We start from the raw sequence: 12,536 nt of genomic DNA on the forward strand, positions 1-12,536 counted from the left end.
GCTCCCCTCCAGTGTCCAGCTGGACTTTTGTACGTTCCGTCTGCTGTCCGCGACTGGCTGATCTATTGGGCCCACACGTCACCCCCCTCTGGTCATCCTGGGATTGGTCGGACGGTGCGCTGTCTGAGTGGGAAGTACTGGTGGCCTCCCTTAGCAAAGGACATGAGGGTTTATGTTTCCTCCTGCTCGGTGTGCGCTCAGTGTAAGGCTCCTAGGCACCTGCCCAGAGGTAAGTTACAACCCTTACCCGTTCCACAACGGCCGTGGTCGCACCTGTCGGTAGATTTCCTGACTGATCTTCCTCCTTCACAGGGTAACATCCCGATCCTGGTCGTTGTGGTTCGTTTTTCTAAGTCCTGTCATTTCCTACCTTTGCCCGGACTCCCTACGGCCCTACAGACTGCGGAGGCTCTGTTTACACACGTCTTCCGGCACTACTTGGTGCCTGAGGTTACAGTGTCTGATCGGGGTCCATAGTTCACCTCGAGTGTCTGGAGGGCCACTAATCCAGCACTAATCTCTCTCCCTTCCAGTGTTTACTGGGGTATCAGCCGGTTCTGGCTCCTTAGCATCAGAGTCAGACCGAGGCTCCTGCGGTGGACGACTGGTTCGGGCACGCAGAGGAAACATGGGACGCTGCCCATGTCCACCTTCAGCGCACCGTGCCAAAAAGTTGGCGCAGACCGTCACCGCAGTGAGGCACCGGGGGACCAGGTCTGGCTCTCGACCCGAAACCTGCCCCTCCGCCTGCCCTCTCAGAAGCTGGGTCCACAGTTTGTGGGGCCATTTAAAGTCCTGAGGAGAGTGAAGGAGGTTTGTTACAGGTTACAGCTTCCCCCCGATAACCGCATTAACCCCTCGTTCCATGTGTCTCTCTTCAGGCCGGTGGGGGCTGGCCTGCTCCAGGAGTCTGGGGTGCGGGAGGTTCCTCCCCCCCTCTGGACATTGAGGGGGCCCCGGCGTACTGTGTTCGTTCCGTATTGGATTCGAGACGTTGGGCAAGGGACCTTAAGTACCTCATGGACTGGGAGGGGTATGGTCTGGAGGAGAGATGCTGGGTTCCGGTGGAGGACGCGTTGGATCCTTCTATGTTGCGAGATTTCCACCGTCTCCATCCGGATCGCCCTGTGCCCTGCCCTCCGTGTCGTCCCCGAGGTCGGTGTCGACAAGCTGATGGAGCCGCGTGTCAGGGGGGCGGGGGTACTGTCCCGACTTCCGCTGAAGTCGGTCCCTCTCCTTGTTCGGCATTGTTCGGCGGTCGACGTCACCAACCTCCTAGCCATCACTGGTCCATTTTTCATTTTCCATTGGTTTTGTCTTGTCTTGCTTCACACCTGGTTCCAATCCCATCAATTACATGTTCTGTATTTAACCCTCTGTTTCCCCTCATGTCCTTGTAGGAGATTGTTTGATTGTATGTATGTGCGAGTTATGTTTTGGTGTGCGACGGGTTTTGTACCCACTTTTTATTATTTAGTATATTTTGGTTTTCTGAGTTTTGTGAGCACTTAATAAACGACTCTGTTTATACCAAATTTGTTCTCCTGCGCCTGACTTCCCTGCCACCAACACACACCTGTTACAGTTTAGCTGGTTAAACAAAGGTTAGCCATGTGTTGGCAAAAATGTATGTCCAAGTCAAGAAAGCCTACCATCAGCCAGCAACAGTTCACACTGGCACCCTATTCCCGGGTGTTTTTCCAATGCATATGCCAGGTACTTCAGTGAGTGTAATTGGCTCCGATGAGTGTAATTTGATCAATATTAGGAGTTGACAAATAAAGTTGGCATCATTAGTAAGAAGATATGTTCCTTTTTTCTACTGTAGGTATTTAATCCACATTTCTTTTTTTATATTTCTGCGGACCCCTTGCAGTACCTCAGCGGACCCCTTGGGGACCACGGACCCCCAGTTGAATACCCCTGATGTAGTTATATATGGCTTCTGTTGACATTTTAAGAACGTTCCAAATTATAAAAAGGTGTCAATATACAATTTGATCAATAAAGTATTCTGTTTCAGAATCTGTAACATCCTTAACCCCTGATCTTGATCAAATTCCATAATGACACTTTTTTATGATTTGGAACGTTTTTAAAATGTCAACAGAAGCCTACAATACCCTTGATGTAGTTATGGCTTCTGTTGACATTTAAAAAATGTTCCAAATGAAAAAAAGTGTCATTATGGAATTTGATGTCACCTGTTAAATTAACTTCAATCAGTATAGAATGGCTGAAGGGGAGAAGGTTTAAATAATGATTTTTAAGCCTTACGACAATGTAGACATTGATTGTGTATGTGTGCCATTTAGAGGGTGAATGGGCAAGACAAACAATTTAAGTGCCTTTGAACGGGGTATGGTAGTATAGGTGCCAGGCGCACCAGTTTGAGTGTGTCAAGAACTGCAGCACTGCTGGATTTTTAATGCTCAAAAGTGTCCTGTGTGTATCAAGAATGGTCCACCACCCAAAGAACATCCAGCCAACTTGACACAACTGTGGGAAGCAATGGAGTCAATATGCTTTCGACACCTTGTAGAGTCCATTCCACAACAAATTGAGGTTATTCTGGGTGCAAAAGGGGGTGCAACTCAATAGGAATTTGGTAGGCTATTTAAAAAATGTTAATTATATCAGGACAATATCTTCAAATGATGTATAACTATTGTAGAAGAACAATCCATAGTCCCATGTAGGCTATGCTACCCATTATATCCACTGCAGTGGTAATTACAGTCACCTCCAAAATGACTGGCACCCTTGATAAATATTTGCAAAAGAAAATGTATAAAAAAGATTATATACAAATACTGACCTATATTGTATACAAAAAAATACAATTATAAGATTTTATACTAATACAATTGTTCAGGTAAAGAATGTTTAACAAGTAAATACAAAATCTCAAAAAGATTGGTGTCAAAATTATTGGCACCCCTGAAGATTCTTATAAATAAAATCAAACAAAATAAAATATGCATTAACATTATACTTGTTTAAGTTAATCTAAGTTAAAGGAAATGTATTGTGGTCTTCTATGGCTTCCTGTTTTACTGATATATTAAAATGTACAAATGTCAAATCTATTTTTCATCCATCACCATTGAGAAAGGCAAATAACTCACAAATGAAAAGAGCTAAATGGTGGTTGACTTTCATAAATCAGGCAATGGGTAAAAACGCAATCTACAATTGCCAATAAACCATTTGCAAGTGCTGCTGTAAAAGATCCTCTAATGAGAGCTACCAACAAACGTAGATGCCTGGAGTCTGCTAAACCATATTGGCACTTGGATTGGAACCGGGTGCTATGGTCAGATTAGACGAAAATAGACGTCTTTGGCCACGCACACCAGTTGTGGGTTTGGATGCATATGCAGAAAATAACCTCTCATACCTACTGTAAAATATTGGTGGTGGATCATTGATGTTATGGGGTGTTTTCCTTCCACTGGTCCTGGGGATCTTAATAAGGTCAATGACATCATTAACTCTACCAAGTACAGGGGCCTCATTTATAACCTTTACGTTAATTGTACACTAAATATCTGCATGCTACATTTCTGAAAAGACTTCACACTCACAAAAACATAGAGTTTTATTAACTTGGCGCATGCCATACATATGCATGTTTCCCGTTATAAATCAGACCTGTTGTAAAATTGTGCACGCTTGAACGGCCATTATAGCTCCTCCTGAAAAATGCCTATCATTCACCTTCTATGGTGACAATGAGCCCTTATTTGCTATATAGTTTGGAATAGTATTGGAATTATGCCAAGACAGCATCTAAATATAATGGGAAACTTGATTAGCTTCTTTGGAGGTGTTTGCAGAATGTTTGATTTTGCAGTGACACTTGCTGTATCTGACCGTTTCTGAAAGACAAACACAATTGCAAATTGTTGTGGACCTGTAAACAGACTGTTTAAACTTTTTTCCCAAACCTAAATATGCTGCATTCTGAAACATTATATACTATATATTTATATATTATAGATTGTTTTAAACTTCATTAGGCCTACTTACAGTTGTAGCCTACACTCTTTAATGCAAAATATCAACTGACTGTTCACCTGTTAAATTCGACTGTATGCTATAAACCGCACTCCGTTTCGAATGCATAGACCAAAAAACGTGACATTTTAATAGCCTTTCTAATAAACTCATGGAAATTAGAGGTAATTTGTTTTATGGCTACTTCAGGAATATGAACTCATCATGGCCAGAAAATGTGAGCAATTTATTATGCAATGGACATGATAGATAGGCTGTATGTAATTATGTTTATTAATTCAATATTGTCTACGAGAATTTGACATCAGATGTAGGCTAACAAACGGCAATGGGAAAGGTGAACCAACTGTTGTACTGTTAAAATGTGGATGGATCGCATAGAGCTAAATACTTGAATTAGTTTATCTATTTACTACTGTGAAATGGGTCAAATTAAATGAGCGATGGGACGAATGGTAGCCTATCCTAATTTGTTGCAGGCCTATAGGCTTTTTCGAGTATGAAACCATCACAGTCAGAAAAGGTGAGGAATTTATTATACAATGATCATGGAAGTGAAATTAATAATAAGAAATAGAATAACTAGAAATTTTTCAAGTTATTTTAGAATGCAAAGATAAAATAAATCGATTTTCACTCTTCTCACTAATGGCAAATAATTGCATCTTGTTCTTATATTTAGCTTCCAGTTTTTTAAATATGTATGAATAAGAAATTCATCATGTATTCCCCATTTGCACAAGACTACCAGGCTACTTGGGCCTTCTTGCAATGCAATATTTCAACCACTAGAAACTGTGCGTAGGCATGGTCTAAAGTTTGCGGGAGGAAAATAAGATTTTATAAATGCCAACATTTGCGTGAAAACTGGCGCAGGCATGTTTTGTGGCCTATTTTGTGCGTGGGCTACACAACGTTTATAAATGAGGCCCCTGGACATTTTAGTCAAAAACCAGGTTGCCTCTTCCAGGAGGCTGAAACTTGGCCACAAGTGGATCTTCCATCAATACAATGACCCCAAGCACACATACAAATCCACCAAGATATGGTTAATTGACCATAAAATCAATATTTTGCAATGGCCATCTGTCTGCTAACATGAACCCCATTGAAAACCTGTGGTTTGAATTGAAGAGGGCAGTCTATAATCGCAGACTAAAGGATATCAAGGATCTGATCAGATTATGTATGGAGGAATGGTCTAAGATTCCTCCCAATCGCACGGAACAATCATATAATGTGCCCTTATCCTCGGAAGGGGAAGGTGCTCAAAGTAGAGCTGGGTGATATGGACAAAAATCCATGTTGCGATAAATTGCCTGAATTGATGCGATAACGAATAGAACCATAGAACATCAATGTGCACGATTTTTTTTAAATTACTCTTTAAACTATGACTACTAGCTTTGTTGTTGTAGATATAAATTGTCTTAACAATCACCCATATTAGCAAACTTATTTAATTAAAAATGTAAATGTAAAACATTTCTCTAGTATAGGCTACTTATCTTAATTAACTATATCAGCAAAGTGGTTGGCATGGTTGGTGTCTATAAAGTATTGAAAACAGGTGGTGGCAATAATTTTGACACATATCTTTCTGAGATTTTGTTTAAATTAATAGTTAAACCAAATATTTTTCTCTGAGCAAATGATAAATGTGATAGTTTAGACCATGTATGGCATTGACCTTCGGGACCTTGGGTCATTAAACTAGATGCATGCATAGCGGGCTTTACTTGGAGAGCAGCAGTAACTTTGCTCTGCCTCTGGCCCTATGACCACGGGTAGCATCAGCTGTGCCTGCACTGACCTGTGCAGCTTGACCAGCCTCAGTCCTCCTTCATAACACACTGTGGTATATCTACTCCTTTCTCTCTCTGTTCTATTATAACTATAGGTTCATCTTTGGGTAGGATTAGGCAGCAGTGGATACCACTGTTTCTAACACTTTGCCCCTGAATTAAAACTGGTCTGCTGGATTGAAAACTGCTCTGTTCCCACATGTAATTAAGGAAACATGTCATTAAAATAAATACTTGAGTGAATGAGAGATACAAAGTATATTGAAAGCAGGTGCTTCCACACAGGTGTGGTTCCTGAGTTAATTAAGCAATTGAAACATCCCATCATGCTTAGGGTCATGTATAAAAATGCCCAGTTGCCCATTATTTTGCCTACCATGGCTAGAAGAAGAGATCCCTGACTTTGAAAGAGGGGTCTTACAGGAGCATAAGGGGTTAAAGTGTGTGGGTGTCAGTCATCAGATCTCAACCCAGTTGAACACTTATGGGAGATTCTGGAGCAGCGCCTGATACAGCGTTTTCCATCAACAAAACACCAAATGATGGAATTTCTCCTGGAAGAATGTCACATCCCCCCAATATAGTTCAAGAAACTTGTGGAATATATGCCAAGGCACACAATGCCTTATTAAGACACTTTATGTTGGTGTTTCCTTTATTTTGTCAGTAACCTCTACCTGCTGCGATTGTCTAGAAAGTAATGGCCTAGAACTAATTGTTTTATTGTAGCCGAAGGGGCCCTCATATCCAATCACATGAGCAGGCTATATCTGAAGAAAATAACACCTGTTACAAAACATTTGTGGAAAAAGCTACCATTTCAGTCTAATTTTAGACATCCATTTCATTGAAACAATCCAGTGGCTCTTCAAAGGAGCAATACTCTCACTCACTCGGTGGCGATAAGCCATTGCGCACGCATGTGCGTTCAACATCTGCATGTGGTAGGCTAAACCAGTAAGGCTCGACCTCCAAGCGCTCCTTTCTACGGGATGTATGGCTGCATCTCTTTTGGAAGGTGTGGGATTGACTCTGCTCCTCACTCTGTTTGAATTGTAACCGTGATGCGTGTGTTCATTTTTTTCTCCAGTAAATTGGCTACTGGTTTTGCTTTCGCTAAAACATGCGTCAATGTCGCTACATTTCTACGGATTAATGCATACGCAAAATATTGATACGTTCAACACAACGTGAATATGGATTTTATCTTTGTTTCAATACTTTTTACATTTATCGACGCGATTTACGCAGTGTCCCGCTATGGAAATCTCCAACCATACATGTACGTTTTTTATCAGCTGTCGTTGTTTTGACTTACATTGTTTTTGCATGATAATACATTTTACAGTCACAGTAACCTACCTACATTATAAAACTTCTGGTAAAATGTCACTTGTTACTACTGCTGCTATTTATTTGAGCTTGACATATAACCAAAATCTAATATCTTTTGACATATTAAACAATTTATGATTATTTTACAACTTTCGTTAGTTTAAATATTAGATTTGAATATAAATGTATTAATTCATATATATTTCAATATTTCATGTTTTACTCTAGACGTGTTTGCATTGAAAGGAGAAACATTGTGTCCTATACCTGGGTGTGCATAGTTAAACGACACAGACAACAACCAGTCAACTCTAAGGTTGTATTTGGTACATTTCTCATAAAGGAATGTACCTTGAACTATGACAGTGTTGTCATAAGAATACTCTAGTTTCTCTCTCAACATGCACTGTAATGGTATACCTTTACATAATTACACATGATCTCAGGGCGGATTAATGATGCAGCATTCGTGAGACGCCTCTACGTTTCCCTATAATGGAGAGCATGCCAGAGTAGCAGGTGAAATAAGTCAGAGATGAGGGGCTTCTGATAAATCTGACTTCATGAAAAGGATTATATAAATCTCAGAGATATTTAATTGTTCAGCTGTAATGACCCTGTCATTGCCTTATAGTGAGAAATAATGTGTATTCTTAGAGGGCCTGTAAGACCATTACTGTAAGACCATTACCATGAGACCATTACCGTAAGACCATTACTGTAAGACCATTACCGTAAGACCATTACTGTGAGACCATTACCGTGAGACCATTACCGTAAGACCATTACCGTAAGACCATTACCGTAAGACCATTACCATGAGACCATTACCGTAAGACCATTACCATGAAACCATTACAATGACATCATTACCATGAGACCATTACCATGAGACCACTACCTTAAGACCATTACCATGAGACCACTACCGTAAGACCATTACCATGAGACCATTACCGTAAGACCATTACCATGAAACCATTACCATGAAACCATTACAATGAGATCATTACCATGAGACCATTACCATGAGACCATTACCATGAGACCACTACCGTAAGACCATTACTGTAAGACCATTACTGTAAGACCTTTACCGTAAGACCATTGCCAGTCTAGGGCTAGTAGATCCAGTATTAGCATCACCAACTGAAGGTTTTTACAGACATATCAGGCATACACACTATTCCAGAGACGAGACACGTCTGGAAATGGAATTACAGAGCTGCTCCTAAATGATTAGACATACTGCACTTTCTGCTGCTAGAGAGGTACTGAAACACTTCTTAATGTTAGAGGGATGGTATGGCACATTGAGACGGTTTTAGATGCTTTACAATGCAGGGAATATGTTGCGATGGGATCTATGGCACTGATGGCACCTGGTTTATAAATCTAAAAAAATAGACAGCCAAATCAGTTTGTATGACCATGTATTCTTCTCTTCTTTGGTCAATATTTTGACATACTGTAGTATCAGGTACTGTCTTTGTGAATGTTGAATGATTGAATTCTTGCTGCAGGCAGTGTATTGTGCTGCCATGTTTATCGATATAAACAGTAATGCGTGAGGAATTCCCCTTACGTATTAGCAGACAGCGTGGGCACTCTGTCATTTTTTACTTTAAGTAATCCCCACAAGGGTGTTGCACTACACGGTACAGTAGGGCCGGGACAATACCAATATTATATTTTTTTTAAATAGCTTGATTTGTTCAATGTTTTTTGCCGCTGCCCTCTTTCAGGCCCAACGTGTGTGCAGAGAGGGAAGTGATGCTCGTTGCCCAAAGGCAGCCCTGTGTGCAGGCCTTCACACGCATGGTCAAGGTCTGGAAGCAAGGCTGCCTAGGACAGAACTGGTGCATGGGATACGAGAGAAGGTGAGTCCTGCTCTTAATTCAGGCATGCATCCATTCCTCTATCCATCCATTCCTCTGTCCATCCATTCCTCTATCCATCCATTCCTCTGTCCATCCATTCCTCTATCCATCCATTCCTCTGTCCATCCATTCCTCTGTCCATCCATCCCTCTATCCATCCATTCCTCTATCCATCCATCCATTCCTCTATCCATCCATTCCCCTATCCATCCATTCCTCTATCCATCCATTCCTCTATCCATCCATTCCTCTATCCATCCATTCCTCTATCCATCCATTCCTCTATCCATCCATTCCTCTATCCATCCATTCCTCTATCCATCCATTCCTCTATCCATCCATTCCTCTATTAAATCAAATAGCACTTTATTCATCACATGCTTTGTAAACAACAGGTGAGGAGTAACAGTGAAATGTTACTTACAGCCATTCCCAACAATGCAGAAAGTAATAGAAAAGTAAAACACGTAATAATAACAGATACCCACAATGAGTAATGATAACTTGGTTATATACAGGAGGTACCAGTACCGAGCTGATGTGCAGGGGTACGAGATAATAGAGGTAGATATGTACGTGACAGATAGTAAACTATCAGCAGCATATGTGATGAGTCAAAAAATGTTTTTGCAAAAAGTGTCAATGCAGGTAGTCTGGGTGGCTATTTGGTTAACTATTTAACTTGGTGCATTGGTACTTCTTGCCATGCGGTAGCAGAGAAAACAGTCTATGACTTGGGTGGCTGGAGTCTTTGAAAATGTTTAGGGCCTTCCTCTGACACTGCCTGGTGTAGAGGTCCTGGTGTACTCGGGTGTCCACTCTACCCTTTGTTGCGCCTTGTGGTCAGATGCCAAACAGTTGCCATACCAGGCAGTGATACAGCCAGTCAAGATGCTCTCAATGGTGCAGCTGTAGAATTCTATTGAGGATCTTAGGACCCATGCAAAAACATGTCAGCCTCCTGGGGGGATTAAGCCTTGTCGTGCACTCCTCATGACTGTGTTGGTTTGTTTTAATAAAAAATTATATCAAATAGCTTAACAATGAGAAAAATGTGGTCGGCTTGAGGATAAATTCAGCCACTATTTATTGTTGAACTCAGTGAGTTTTGTCTGGCTAATGGCTTACAAAAATGGGCTGCAATATTCAAGGTAAATTAAATCCATCTTGAGAGACTCCTCTGGTCTCCTGAAGAGCTCCTTGCTGCTTCTTTCTCTCTCTGTGTCTTTTTTTTGTCCCACACAATGATATCGGGGAGGGGAGTCACACATGATATCTCACAGACAGCACTGCCCCGATTTTGACCAAACTTGGGTGAATGATGCGTCTTGCCATGAAGATCCGGCATTTATAATATTACGCTGATTGGCCCAAGACGGAAGCTGTAGTAATTAACAGAAATGTGTTAGTCATACGCGATATCTCAATTGGCCCAAGAGGGGGCGCTGCATCATTCGTAGGGGACAACATGTTTACTGTTGCCTTGTTCCCTTGATTTATTTTGTATATATTTTATTTATATTTTAACATTTTTATTAGATTTTTTATATTAACATAAAATAAATTATCCCTTTTTAGTGATATCCAATTGGTAGTTACAGTCTTGTCCCATCGCTGCAACTCCCCTATGGACTCGGGAGAGGCGAAGGTTGAGAGCCATCGAGAGCTTGCTTAACCCGAAAGCCAGCTGCACCAATGTGTTGGAGAAACAACTGGTAACCAAAGTCAACTTGCAGGCGCCCAGTCCGCCACAAGGAGTCACTAGCACACGATGGGACAAGGAAATCCCGGCCGGCCAAACCCTCCCCTAACCCGGACAACGCTGGGCCAATTGTGCGCTGCCTCATGGGTCTCCCGGTCAAGGCTGGCTGTGACACAGCCTGGAATCGAACCCAGGGCTGTAGTGACGCCTCAAGCACTGTGATGCAGTGCCTAGGAACGCTGTACCACTCGAGAGGCCCTCAGACAGTCTTTCTTGAGACATTGTGCATTATATGTCCATTGCGCTGCAAACAATTTAAACTTAGTCTTGAATAATGCATGCCAAGTTATACCAGAGATAAGAGACTGTTGATATTGCAACCACACAACACAAATGCTGTTTCACTAGTATGAACGAAATCACAAGCGGCTTTTTTTGTTAAAGCCCTCAAGAGCTGTTGTCAACTAAATATGATAATCTGTTTGCATCTGCCAATTTATTGGCTGTCCAGGATCCAGACGACTTGTCCCTATCGCTCCCTATACAGTTAATCTCTTTCTGTAACATGTTGAGGCCGGCAATTAAGGAGGAGGAGATGCTCAATTAAAGATGTTGCTGAACTGCTGTATTTGAAGCACCACTGCCTTCTGCCCAGTTTCCCTGATGTTGCCACGGCAATCAAGCTGTTTTTACCATCCCTGTAACTGTCGCTCCTGCAAAGAGATTGTTTTCTGAACTAAAACTCATAAAGTACTACCTATTTAAGCATTAGGCTCTCAGTCTGATATGCGTTTTTGAACACCTGAGTAAGTTCCACTCATTGCACTGGCACCGTTGTAGCCTTGACCATGGCATTTGTTCACCAATATCCCCTTACTTTCAATCAGATTTTTTATTTTTCAAGGCCTGAGGCACTTTTTCAGTCACATTCCTGAAGCCCAAGAGGAAAAACACTTAACTTCCTGATTCATATGGAAATTAAAAAGGTTTATGAATGACTTAGTGGTGGGTTACTGTCAAAATGATTTATTAAATTAAAAAGATTGACATCTATGACAGGTTCAAGGGCCATCAGAACTCGCAATTGTGGGGGTGTCCGGTACGCCATTGGATCTTCTTTGAAGAAAAGAACATTGATGCTGTTCTTTTTCCCCTAGTCTATTTAGTGCCGGGTCTTATCCACTCTGTTTTAAGGAGTCCTGATCGGCTTGTGGGCATTGTAGAGGGAAACAGAAGACACATACGTGTCCTGGGAGTCTTATCTTTCAGTGATGGGGTTATAATATTTTGAGGCTTAAACGGTTCAAAAGATAAAGCCACATTTGTAGGAAGAAAACAGAGTCGTGACCCCTAGTTTGGGAAACACTGGTCTATTGCATGTATTACCTATGGATAATTCTGTGTTGTGCAGTTTTTTTTGTCTTAACAGTAATCATGTCTAAGCTGTTTAAACAGAGTGCTTCATCCTCATCCCCCTAAATATCTGGCAAAATCTCTCTCCTCTGGTTCCTCTCCTCTTCCCTCTTTTTTGTTCTGTAATACAGTAGCCCTCTCATATGGTGCTAAGTGGAAGATGTAGCCCAGCTCTCCAGGAGGGCTAGCTAAGCTAAGAATAGAATATGTTTCTAAACACTTGTGGATGTGGATGTTACCATGATTATGGAAAGTTACAGATGCAAAAATATCATACCCCCAAGACATGCTGACCTCTCAACTTTATAATAATAGTGGAGGTTAGTATTTTTTGGAAGGTATGATATTTGTATGTCTGTAACTTTCTCCCTCGTCATTATT

At 41.4% G+C, this 12,536-nt stretch overlaps 1 protein-coding gene across 1 annotated transcript in view; it reads left to right on the plus strand.

The window, feature by feature from the left end:
* The first annotated feature begins 6,783 nt into the window (after positions 1 to 6,783).
* LOC109891540 (multiple epidermal growth factor-like domains protein 6) overlaps positions 6,784 to 12,536 on the plus strand; it is an 85,307-nt gene continuing 79,554 nt past the window's right edge. The window contains 2 exon segments of the mRNA XM_031825105.1: positions 6,784 to 7,107; positions 8,906 to 9,040. Of these exon segments, the coding sequence (XP_031680965.1) occupies positions 7,022 to 7,107; positions 8,906 to 9,040 (221 nt within the window). The 5' untranslated portion in view covers positions 6,784 to 7,021.

Source organism: Oncorhynchus kisutch, linkage group LG5 (assembly GCF_002021735.2).
Source record: "Oncorhynchus kisutch isolate 150728-3 linkage group LG5, Okis_V2, whole genome shotgun sequence".
In the NCBI taxonomy this organism is placed as follows: domain Eukaryota; kingdom Metazoa; phylum Chordata; class Actinopteri; order Salmoniformes; family Salmonidae; genus Oncorhynchus; species Oncorhynchus kisutch.